At 29.6% G+C, this 13,075-nt stretch overlaps 1 protein-coding gene across 1 annotated transcript; it reads right to left on the bottom strand.

Moving 5' to 3' along the window:
• Positions 1–2,364: 2,364 nt before the first annotated feature.
• LOC121246909 lies at positions 2,365–4,064 on the bottom strand. The gene is made up of 3 exons (XM_041145230.1): positions 3,786–4,064; positions 3,521–3,660; positions 2,365–2,490 (listed from the first exon to the last, which is right to left on the bottom strand). The coding sequence occupies exons 1-3, from the start codon at positions 3,854–3,856 to the stop codon at positions 2,417–2,419; spliced, it is 285 nt and encodes a 94-aa protein (XP_041001164.1). The 5' UTR covers positions 3,857–4,064; the 3' UTR covers positions 2,365–2,416.
• Positions 4,065–13,075: the final 9,011 nt, after the last annotated feature.

The following is a 13,075-nucleotide window of genomic DNA, read 5'->3' as shown; positions in this document are numbered from 1 at the left end:
CAAACAAGACCTTAAAATTTATAGAAAACTGTTTACTAATTTAAATTAAATGATTAATATTTTCTCATATCAATATCTGTTTTTCCGATTTATTCCAAAATAATTATTTTAATTTAAAATTTCTACGTGACAAAAGAATCTTTAGAAATTTTTTGAACCGAACTTTCTTAAATTACCCTTCTTAAATTATGCAGTTATCCCTTCCGAACGAAAAATTCAGGAGAGAGAATGCTACAACTGATAGTAACTTTGATTTTGATGTGTTACTTAATTTTATTTGTTAATTATTTAATAATAAACTCCACTATTTTATAATGAATGTGTGATACTTCATTTTGATGTATCATTACTCTACAGTTATGCGCGATACTTCCATGACTCTATTACTTATGTTTTAATCATGTTGTCGACGATGTATTGGATGGCTCTTGCTTTATTAGGTGTATTGAAACCACTGGTTGTCTTTTATCATTAATAAAATAATCATAATAATAATAAAATAGATCATTATCCAACTAACAGAGGAATAAAGATTATCTTTTTTATTACGAATAATTAAGTATTGCTTAAATCACAGGAGTACCAGAGATGGAAACAAGGGAGACCTGCAGGGCCATGGCCCTCTGATGGAGATTCAAGAATGATGACTCGTAATGGTGCTAGGAGGGCTAAGTGTGCCAAGGCTAAAGGGTGGCATTAGGGTATATACATAGCGGGTGATGAATTATTGGGCATCCAATACAAGGTCAATTAGAAGAAGATCAAGTTGTTAGTCAATTCTTTAATTTTAAGAGTAAGTTGGCAAATCCTTTGAACTTAGGAGAGGAGACAAATTTCTTAATTTTAGGAGATTGGGCGGTTGCTAAGGGGTCGGCCGAATATCTCCTTCAAATTAGGAAGATTATCCATTTATTAATTTATTTGAGTTTATTTCTTTTATTTTAAACATTTGATAAGATTGTTTCCTTAAACTTATGAGTTTGATTTGTTTTGGAATTATGATTACAAAAGAAGTCGTTGGAGGGAATAATTGGGAGAGAGCTAGCTGAACCCTAGTACTATTTATTTCGATTTTACATTGTAATTGATTATTATGCTATTTTGAATGAATGAAAATTTTTTCTTTCAATCTTTCAAGAATTGAGTGCTAGCCTGAATTAGTCTTAATTTTCACTATCATACTAATTTAATCTTGGTGTTACTTTGAAATAACTCTAGATTCAATCATACAACACACCACACCACAAACACGTGAATGAGAGTAAAGCTTCCATCACCCTCCTTTGGCACCACTCCCCCTCATTGGATTTTTGTGCTGAAAGGTAACCATATAATTCCACAGAATAATTTTATTAAATTTTATAAATCAAATTATGACACATATGAATATTATTTTTATAGTGAAAATAATTCTTGAATGACCTTAAAAATAATTCTTTTTGAGAAATTTTATTTACAGTCTCCACATGTACAGACACATTATTAAATGAGAGAATATTATTTTAGGGAGATAATTTTATAATTTTAAAACTAAAATAGCCTAAACTTATATTGCAGTTTCAAAATGAAGACTGTACCTAACATTAGTGAAAATGACTATCTTATAATATGATCATTTTTATTTGTGCGTTAGAGAAAATTATTGCACTTTATCGTTGGAGACTTGGAGTGGTAGTTTGACAATTAGCATTTTATAAAACACAAACCTCGTCCAGTTTCCTTTCTCCATTTCCCTTATAGACTTTCCGGGTCTTCTTAAATAGCTCCATTTCAAAAAAAAAAAATCTCCTTCTTTTATAACCATATGTATATAATTAAAAATAATAATATTTACGGTCATAAATAACATCACATATTCTTTTGAAAAAAAATTCCAAATATAAAATTTACTTAAAAAATAAATTTTTTAATAATAAACTTTATTTTTTAAAGGAATGAAAAAGTGGATAAATATAAAATAAAAATTAAGTTTTTAATAATTAACCCTACTTTAAAAAAAAAAAAAAAAAAAGACCAAGGGCTAAAATGGATAAATAACTACAAGGGCTACTATTCGAATTCACGAAATACTTCTCGATATCAATTCTCATCTCATTACATGCAGGTTTTAGCTGCCAATTCAACCAATCTCTTCAACGATGTTTACCGCAAGAAATAACATCTACCTAGCTAGTATTTTGGTCATTATAAAACCAGATCTTATTATTAAAAAAATAAAAACAAAAACAAAACCTTCCCGAGGAAGGTTACCGCATAGACTATGGAAATAAATTAGGATAGACATCAGCTCTAACAGCTGATCTCGTACGTGATTAGCCATTGGGGAACCAAGATTTTAGACCATTACATTTATTTCTCTCTCTCTCTCTCTCTCTCTCTCTCTCTCTCTCTATATATATATATATCTCTTGTACGTCTACGACTTTGCGCTGGTCTGGTGTCGTGCCTTTTCCTTCTCCTTCACTTCGCTTCCCTGCGTCTTGTCATAAGCTTCAGGTACAATTCCAGATATGCAAATCAGAGTTTAGACAAGAAACAGAAAATTTACAAACAAAGCTGTGGAAATTTAAATGGAGCGTCATTTACTTGACAACTAAGTAAAGATTACAAACAAGTTTTCAATAATAATATTATTAGTTACAATTTTAATCATGAAGTTAGATATTATATATAGATAAATGCTATTCATTATAAATTCCAAATTAAAGCTGATCATGTATCGTAATTTAAATTCATTTTCATTTAAATAGTTAGTACTATAAATAAACATCAAATAGACTAGTATTGCTATATATATATATTAGGAAACGGCCCGAGTGCGTTAGCTCCAGAATGCACTTGACATAATGATTTAAATAAAATAAAAAATAAAAAAGTCAGTTGCTTATTTATCTGGAAAAATAAAATATAAGATTAAAGAAAGACAAAAAATCAAGATTAAAAAAAATCTATTTAATCTATTAGATTATCTATTTACTCTCTATATAATAATAAAATATTATTAATTTAATATTAAGAGCCTTTTGATAAAGCATGATCATTCATTAAATTCTATAAGAGACCTACACATCAAATGGTTAAAAACTTTAAGGACCTTTTGGTAAAACAGGATTTCATGGATCCATAAAAAAAACTAATGGAAAAACAACAAAAATTATTATTCGCAGTTAGATAGTCACTTATTATAATAGAGTATATATATATATATATATATTTCAATATGGGGATCAAATTCAAAACTTCCATTTTAGAGGTTTGGGTGTTATGCCATCAGGCTATATGCCTTTGACAGTATACTATCATGCTAGAACTCCAAAAAGATTTAAAAATAAATTCTAAAAACTTTATAATAAAAATAATTTTATTGATTCACCGCATAAAACTAGTTCAATTTATGAAGTTATTTTTTTTAAATATTTATGAATTTATTTTTTAAAATATTTGTGATTTTGTTTTTTTTCTTTGTTTCGTGACTAAAGCATTTCTTTTGCTAGGCTACGACATTGTAGTTGTGATTTACCAGGGTGATTTTCATGGATATGCTTGTTCTGCTCGGTGTGTGACTGTGAAAAAGACTGGTTCCCTCCATATATCCCTCCAAATCCTTCGTCATCCGATCTGGTGGCATACCCCTCGCCAAACGAATGAGACATCACGTCCCTTTCCAAACACATGAATTACCACAAATTCAAACACATCAACAACATATATAAATTTATCCCACAAGACTATAACTAACAAATGTTCATGTATGTACTAAATAAATAAAAAACAAGAGCACAAACCCAAGTTTCTCATTTGGGTTCTGGCCGGAGGTGTCCTTGTCATGCTTACGCTCAAGTTGGCTGCTAGCCATGGTTGTGACCTACCGGAATCTGATGCCAGACGCTTTACGGCTTACGTTATAAGGCGGAGTCGACGCTGAGCGGGTATGTTTGACTTGATTTGAGAGCCCAATTCATCGTTTGCCTCGTAATTTGGATCTTTATAGTGCTTCGATCGGTTAAAATTAAGTGCCAATCAACCTGCTGTATCTTCAAGTTTAGAAAAGACTCGGTCCAGCAATGCTGTCCGATTCTAAGGGACCAATCCGGCTCTAATTTCCACAAACTACCAAAAATCCTCGTTCTACATCGTGACACGTAGAATATTGTCATAGCACACGAGTCGTGTTTTAAGAGTGTCGAGTGTTACGTGGGTGCTGTGGACATGCACCTTGACATGCGATGTGACATTTGGACCATTTGGTGGGTGCGTGCAACCGTGGAAGCCACCTATATGTCAGTACCGGCCACCTTAATTTAAGTTTATTTTTTATTATATTTTATCAGATGATTAAATTTATTATTAAATAGTAAATCATTTGATAAATAAATGATGAATAAACGTAGTGGATAAATGGGTTCTTTCTCCATTTTACAATATTTGGGTCGTGACGACTAGTCCAAGGCCCATCATAATGGCCTATATATGTTTCATGGCCAGCTCTGTCGCCGACCGGGCTGATAACTTTTTTTCTGCATGTATACTAATTGCCATAGGAAAAATCTTCCTATAAGCAAGTTATTGTATCAATTCGTACATTAATATTGATATATAATATATATTTTTAATAAAATAATGTGAATTAAGATGAAAATAATTTTTATGATATATGAGATTTTTTTTCTTCTCTTAAAAAATTTTTTTTCATTTTTTTTTTAAATTAAAAAAATCATCGGTACGCGATATGGTGCACGAACTCGTTTGTACCTAGCAAAACTCATTGCCATAAGGGAAACGAAAGTACTTTACTGTTGCAAATGCACAACCCAAAAAATTGAATTGGTTGAAAACGTTAGGTTATTACCAATGAAATTATGTTTTCTTGCTATTAAGGTTTTGCAATACGACCCTTTTTAATCATTTATCACTTTCTCAATCAAGCTCTCTCTTTAATTAAACAATTGTTTCCTGTTGATCTTATAGCATTTTTTTTTTTTTCCATTGGAAAATCTTATAGGGTTTTTTTAGAATAACAATATTACATACAGTCCCCAAATGGAGACTGCATTGCAAGCCTAGTTAATTTTATCTTTAATTTTGTTTAAATTACAACCATGTCCTTATCAAAATGGTACTTTTTTTCATTTAATAAAGGGCTTGCGCACGCAGTCCCCATTTAGAAACTACGTGGCACACTACCATTGGCTGGTACGAAAATCTCTTTTAAACACATCTGGTCCCAAGTTTTTCTCAACTCCCAATTATATTAATAACCTTATTTTATGGCCAATGAATACCTTTTACAAACCAGAGAAGAGCTTTGGGTTTACATAAATTCCGAAACCAAAACTCTTGCAAAACTCATATATTCTAAGAAACTCCTCTATAAAATAATTGTTTTAAGCTATCTATCATAACATAAAAGTATAAAACTAGAGTCTAAAATGAGGAAGTCTTGTTTTATCCAAAACATATATGTCATATAAGGGCTTGTTTAGAAATAGATCTCATCTCAAAATTCTCATCTCATTTCATCTCATCTCTATTTACTTCTCAAACATAATTCAAATACAAACATTTTCAAATTAATCATTACAATTTTTTCAAACTAATCATTACAACTTTCACAAACTTTTAGACAAAAAATAAAAAACAATTCAACTTTTTCAAATTTTCAAATAAAAATAATATTATAAAACTATATTCTAACAATATTTTAATTTTATAATATTTTTTATTCAATTTTTTCTTTCTCATTTCCCAAAATCTAAAAAATACACAACTAAAACTATCTCACTACTATTCACAAACTATCTTACTACTATTCACAAAATTTTCATTTCATTTCACTTCTTAAGAGACATTTTTATGAATCAGAAAATTTCTCTTGTGATGATTTATGTTTTGGTCTGATGCTTGTTCATATTTAGATATGAATCCCATACGAGTAGATAAACTTCTTTTCAATCTATTAGTAAATATTAAAAAATCATCTCAAAGAGGATATGGGTGACAATAATATTAAAATTAAAAAAAGAAAAAAAAAAACCAACCTCTAGGCACTATAAGGTAAAACTGTGGTTGTAGTGACAAGTTTCATTAATCCTCTAGTTAGTGGTTCCTTCCTTAAAATGAAGAGAAGTGATCGTGAGTTGCTCCGTAAATCAAATGAACCAAGAGAAGGGAACTTAAATCAAATAAATAGAAAGAAATGTTACAATTATCAAAAAATTCATAAAAATAAATTCACAAACTGATACGATGATTTCATATAATATGTTAGATTTACTTTATAATAAAAATAGTTTTATAATCTAACATACTATATCAAGATAACTTGTAGATTTAGTACTTCTATAGAATCTCTTTGAGACAAAAACATTTCTCAAATGGAAAACTTCACCCATTCATTCACAATTATTCTTCAATACTTCCTTAAAAGAGAAAGCCAAAGTAATGTTAATTGCCAATTATATTATATGTCCTAACAATATATACACACACGTACCCGTACATACTTTGCGATAGCTTTCATCTTCTTCTTCTTGTCGACTTGAATATACGTACAAAACCTTCACAAACTTAAATATATGAGATCAGAAAAATAATTATTTTATAAAAAACACTAAAACTATATAAGAATATACTTAGGCAGTACAGCCAACAAATGGAAATTCATTTATATATATATATATATATATATATATATATATCTTGTGTCTAGCTCATTCAAGAATATACATCGATCGATCATTAGACGACTGATCTCCGATCTAAATCACTGAAGAAAAAAATCAGTTAGCTTAACATCTCTCAACAATGAGATGAGGGTGCTCCATTTCATCCAAAATAAGTACAATATAATTACCATTAACCTACACTCAAGAGCTTCCTAGTACATTGCTCCTTAAGGTTTGAAGATTGGCCGGCCATGGGAAGAAACTAGAAAGTACTACATACATTGCTAGCTAGCTCGTTACGTACATACAAAAAAAGTTCGCATTTTCATCGTAAAATTACAAGTACGTAAGTTGAATATACTTGTCATTTTGGTCCATAAAAATTACATTGATTGCAGCTGATTGAAATACCATAACATTTAAAAGCGAGCTGGACCCTAGCCTGCATAAAAACAGCGAAAGACACCTTCAGTTTCGAAAATGGAAGAATCTTTCCAGCTAGCCTATATGGCTTGGAGCTGCATGTAAGCTGATAATTGGGCTTTATCGGATCTCTTTTAGTTTTCTAATCATTTTCGTTGTTCATAAAGTTTGGCCAGGCATTTTTCAGGATAAACATTAACCAAAGATCAAATGATAATATAGCTTTTTGTTTAGTCGACTAAGCTTTTTATCCTTTTCACATGAATAAAAGCAAGTCAGTACTTTACTACTTTATATCATTTATCTGATATAGCAGGTGTTGTCTGGAAGCATTACCGTTGTTGGCCTGGTGTGTTCCACCTAATTTCAAAGTATTTCCGAGATTTATACAATTTTATGGATTGTAAATATTTTTAAAAACAATGAACAATAAAGTTGAAACTCACGTGAAAAAAACTTTTTTTTTTTAATGATGAATCTTATTTATTTTTAAAGCATTGAGCATGTCTTGCATATTCTAAAATTGTATTTATAATTACTTTTATATCTAATATAAACGGTAACCTAATTTATAACTAATTATTATAATTTTTTTAAACTTTCAAACAAAAAAAATTAAATTAAATTTTTTGAATTCCCAAGCAAGAATAATATTATAATATTATAAAATTATATTCTAATAATATTTTAACTTTATAATATTTTCTATTCAATTTTTTCTCTCTCATTTCTCAAAACCCAAAAAATATTTAACTCAAACTATCTCACTACTATTCACAAACGATTTTACTACTATTCACAAAATTCTAATAATATTTCACTCCCCAAACGAGTCCTAACAATTTTTTTTATATTTATGGAGTAATTTATTGACTAAGAAAACAGAAAATATAGGTTAATCTATCATTTTGATTCAATAATAATACTATATACTACACACTCTTATATAATCATTAGAAATGTGATATTTATATTATTTTTATTTTTCTAACGAAAAACTTAAAAAATTGATGAGTGTTTAATCCCTAAAACATTTTACTTGATTTGATAAATTCGAATAGAAATGGTAGAGAGCTTCAGCAAGTCTACACCCTACGATACGGAATACCACAGTTAAATTGTGCACGTCATGTACTAGTAATGGCTTATTCATCTTTATCTTCATCTTCATATTTGCATAATATATTTTTAAATTCATCTACATTAGCTTACGCATTTCTAAATTTTTATATAGTTATGAATAATACTTTTTCAAGTTTGAAGAAGCACTATTCACTCTTCAAATATTATTTTTAATATTTTTCTCTCTCCTGCCCATTAAATCAACATTGTAGAATTTATATTAAGATGATTTTGATATATGAAATTTGTATTAAATTGATGATACAAAGTGTTTTTTAGTACATATTAATATTTAGAAAAACACTACTATGCCCACTCTTTTTGACACCTCTATTTGAACGCTGGTCAATTTTCTTTTCTTTTTTTACTTAGTGATTAAGGAAGTGATTTTAAACGTATTGGTGTATTTTTTTATTTTTTAAATATATTTAAATATATTTAAAAAATGTGAAAAGAAAAAAAAGAAAAAAAAAACCTTTATTACACTGGGCGGTATGCCCAACGGTTAAAATGGGACGGCATAGTAGCCACACCCTAATATTTATTGATAAAATTGGTCATTTTGATATATGAAATTGATAATATTTAGATGTATGAAATTTATATTTTTGAGCACATGGTGCTAATTATAAATTTATAAAAAATAATAATTTTATTATTATTTTGTTAAAAAATACATAATCCAATATAAAGTTTTTCTTGATATGTAAAATCAATTTTTAAAAAATATGATTGTGAAAATATGTATATAAAACCAAGGATTATGCTACAATCACCACTCCCAACTATCGTTGAGAGCTACAGTTAGTTATAGAAATTTTTATTTATTTTTTTATCTTTTTATACATATATTTTTTAACACTTTTAAATATATTTTAAAAAAATAAAAAAATTATAATATTATTAAAAAATATTTTCTTAATTACTAACTAAAAAAAATTAAAAAATAAAAACGGTAGAATGAAGCGTAGGATAGTACCATAAGAGTATAATCATCCTAAAATCAATACTTGTGCTCTTAAAACATAAGAAAGGACCCGCTGTCGTCCAAGACAGACCAACCGACCGTTACAGTGATATTGACATCATCAAGAACATCCAAGAAAGTACGGCGTTCATGGAATTCTCCAGTACAGATGTCATGTCACGTTCATTCATCAGACTTTTGTCTACTTCCAGACGCTCTTACCGATAGACCTCATTCATGGTGACGCCACGATCACCTGCATGCCATGGCCTGGAGTGGTCAGAGTCTCCAAGCTCTCAAGCTACGACATCACTAAAATGGAGCAGAGCTGCGTGCAGGCCCGGTCGGTTGTACTAAAAGTAAACTGTCTTCGGATTTTACTTGAGAAAATTGTGCACTTATTTTGGGGGGCAATAGAGCAGTGGCCTCGCAGGTATTAATTTCATAAAACCAGAAACAAGTTACATAAAATTATATAAAATTACGTTAATTTATAAAATTATTTATTTTTTTAATTTGGTCGATTTTGTAACAGGGGTTCTTTGAATTCGAAACACCCGCTGGGTCCCAAAAAATTGGACAGGTTCAAGTAATAATTAATAGCTCTGGCCGAGCAAATTCTAGCCAAAATGTCATCATTTTGTACTTAAAGCGATGAATGCACATGAAATGAGAGGAGAAAATAAGCGGATATAGAAATGAGTAAGAGGATAAGATGGATTGAATAATTAATATATTTTTCACCAAGGATTCCTAATATTTTATGGAGTTTAAAAATGGGAAAGACTGATAGATATATAAAATAATATTATAATATTTTTTAAATAATATTAAACATTTAATAAATATTATTAAATTTCGCTTTAGATATATATATATATATCTCTAATATTCCACTCCATATTCTAGTGTTCTTATTTTAAGAAATTGAAGTCTTATTTCACCCATTTTTTTGTTTCTAGATTTCACCTAATTAATATGCCAAAGCTTTTTTCAATTATTATTCAAGTCAAATTCAAACCTAGCTAGTTTCTTCTTTTCATCAAGGAAATCACGTCCTTAATTTCTACTATTTTTTTTAATTGGGTATGAGATTTTCTTTCGGCTACTTTTTAGATGCAAATGTGTAGATTTTATTATTTAATTTATATTTCAACGCTCCCCTTACGTGTTAGTCAAACTCCCCCTCAATAAGTAAGCACAACACGTAGAATATTTAATTAAATGAGATAGAGTATTGTATAGTTATGGTTCCAACTCAAGATATCTGTTCTAATACTATATGAAATCATCAGTTATCCCGAAAAAATAAGCTGATCATGAGAAAAGCTAAATTTGATTATTTAATTTATATACCAACAGAAATATGATAGAGATTGAGTTCTAGGAACATTTTTATTTTGCTCTGTCTGATTTGAGGAAAGGGGCTCATGTTTTTTCTATCAAGATTTCAAAGAGGTCCCAAGACTCGATTCTTAAACCATGCACATCATGATGTAGTTGTTCGACTTACATCTCGGTGCATGTCTTATTTTATTACAGATGTAAAAAGTTTTTCATGTTTTTTAGGCGTACGATGATTCTTGAGATCACAGGAGAAATTCATGCGTGGAAAATACATGACCTTATAAAATTTATATATTTTATAAGAAATATACTGTCTTTTTCTCTCCTTTAGTTGCAGGTCATTGGGTGAGCAGGTGTGTGTAACACGTCGTTAACAAAATGATTGCAGTTTAGAACGAGGCGGACCGGCCGGGAGGCCAGGAAGGCTCGTGGTAACGACGAAATAGATGCATGCCAAACCTCGGAAAGTGCATTCTTCGTTGTATGGGACCCTCTCAAATAAAATTTCAAAGTACTCGATTGTGCATTTTACCGTGATCATGAAAGGTCACAATCAATGCCCGGGCCTTAAACGGCAATTATCATATAGTCCACTGCTATCCCTGTCATACACACTGCCCATATAAACCTGAAAAGAGCCTGGCATGCATCGCTTCTCTGACTCTATTTACCTGTGTCACAGAGAGAACTAGAGTATAGGTATAGTCAGAAAGGTACAGACATTAATGAACTTTTGCTATTTATTATAAATATTTTTTTTATTTTTTTATTTTGTTTTTATTAAGTTGATTGAATTTTTTTAGATACAATTTAGATAGTAATATAAGATTAAATGATTTTATATTAAAGTTCAATAAAATATTATTATTTTTATTTTTTTAAGTTTAAAAAAATTAAATTATTTATTATATTTTGTATAAAAATTTAAAAACGTTATAATAATGAGATGAGATGGAATAAAATATTTTCACTATTTAAACGAGACCTTACTCATCATTCCTATCTCATATATTTGTTAAAAAAAAAAAAAAAAAAAAAAGATTGTGTATGATTTGTGGCTTAAAAATGATAAATAAAATTATTCTTAATAAAAACCATAATGAGAGGAAAATTGACCCATAAGACTTTGAAAAAGATAATCATAATATGCTTACCACTTACTACCACCTATCTATTATTAGTCTTTATATATATATTTTTTATTTTTACTTAATGATTAAAGAATTGACTATTAGTGAAGTTATATATATTTTTAATTTTTCTTAATAATTAAGAATGTTAAAAAATATATTTAAAAGAAAATAATAAAAAATAAAACTTCAAATAAACTATAAAGTAGTAAAATGATGGTACAAGAATAGTAGCCTATCAAAATACCAATGGCACCAAAGGCAGTAGGACCAGCTCTCTTATACGCCTACGATTTTTTATTATAATTATTTTATATAATTTTATTTTAAATTGAAGTTATTTTATATTTTATATTACTTTTATAAATTATATTACTAGTACTACACGGTACTCTACGTACGTGGTAAGGGGAAATATCGCCCGGCACCTCATTCCACACATGATCACAACATCAATTACATCAGGGGATTAACCTCGCCATATGTCAGAATCAAACACCACTTCAAGAAATCTCAGCTCTGCATTACTTAATTAAATTAAACACTGTCTGCTTGATATCTTAAGAGATAATGCCATAATAATTCGACATCTAATATTGACACATTAGAGTTGCGTTTAGATGTTAAAGTTAGTTGAATTGAAATGATAAAATATTGTTAGAATATTATTTTTTAATATTATTATTATTTTGAAATTTGAAAAAGTTGAATTGTTTATTATATTTTGTGTTGGGATTTAAAAAAATTGTAACGATGAGTTGAGAGGTGTTTAGTAACCAAACGTACCTAACTTGATTAAAAAATATATATATATATATATATATTGACACATTAACTATATACCTTATCTTCATGTTTATTTTGTAGACTAATGCTATATATTGAACTATTTTAAAAGTGCCATGGATGTTGATGCATATTCTGTAGCCGCCGTACAGCAATGAGTCTCTCAGACTTGAGAGGAAGGAATAGAAAGATGGTGGCCGTGTCTCTTCTGATGACAAAGTTAGTATTGTAGAGAAAATAACGTAATGGATGAGAATGTAAAGACCGAACTTGGGATAAGATGGAAGTTGGAGATGGATACTAGGTGTGTGTAATGGTCACCTCTACTTTGAATGCCGTGATGTTATATTTAATGTAGTTGTTCCTATCGACTTTAAGGACCCGACCTCAAGGTTGGTCACTCCTAATTGCATTCAATGCGGCCAATCTTACAGGGGCAGATCCTGACCTGTCTGCCTTCCATTAATGCACGGTAACTGGAGGAGCCGCAGCTCGTTTTTCCTCTTTCTCGGGCATTTAGCTTCGTCTAGACCTTCCCCAACTGGAGATAATGAGCCCTGGGCCCGGCCGGGTTGAGTACAAAAACCCCGTAATTTCCACTGGGCATCGTCCTTAATCGCATAACTGCATGTAAC

Source organism: Juglans microcarpa x Juglans regia, chromosome 1S (assembly GCF_004785595.1).
Source record: "Juglans microcarpa x Juglans regia isolate MS1-56 chromosome 1S, Jm3101_v1.0, whole genome shotgun sequence".
Taxonomy (NCBI): Eukaryota; Viridiplantae; Streptophyta; class Magnoliopsida; order Fagales; family Juglandaceae; genus Juglans; species Juglans microcarpa x Juglans regia.
This window is presented reverse-complemented; position numbering and strand designations above follow the sequence as displayed.

Bases quoted from the DNA above. Each gene is read 5' to 3' on its own strand.
- LOC121246909 (XM_041145230.1), bottom strand. From the start codon at position 3,856: ATGGCTAGCAGCCAACTTGAGCGTAAGCATGACAAGGACACCTCCGGC. The intron at 3,661-3,785 runs GTTTGTGCTCTT...GTGTTTGGAAAG, and splicing joins AACCCAAATGAGAAACTTGG to GGACGTGATGTCTCATTCGT. The intron at 2,491-3,520 runs GTAAATCACAAC...TTGTACCTGAAG, and splicing joins TATCCATGAAAATCACCCTG to CTTATGACAAGACGCAGGGA.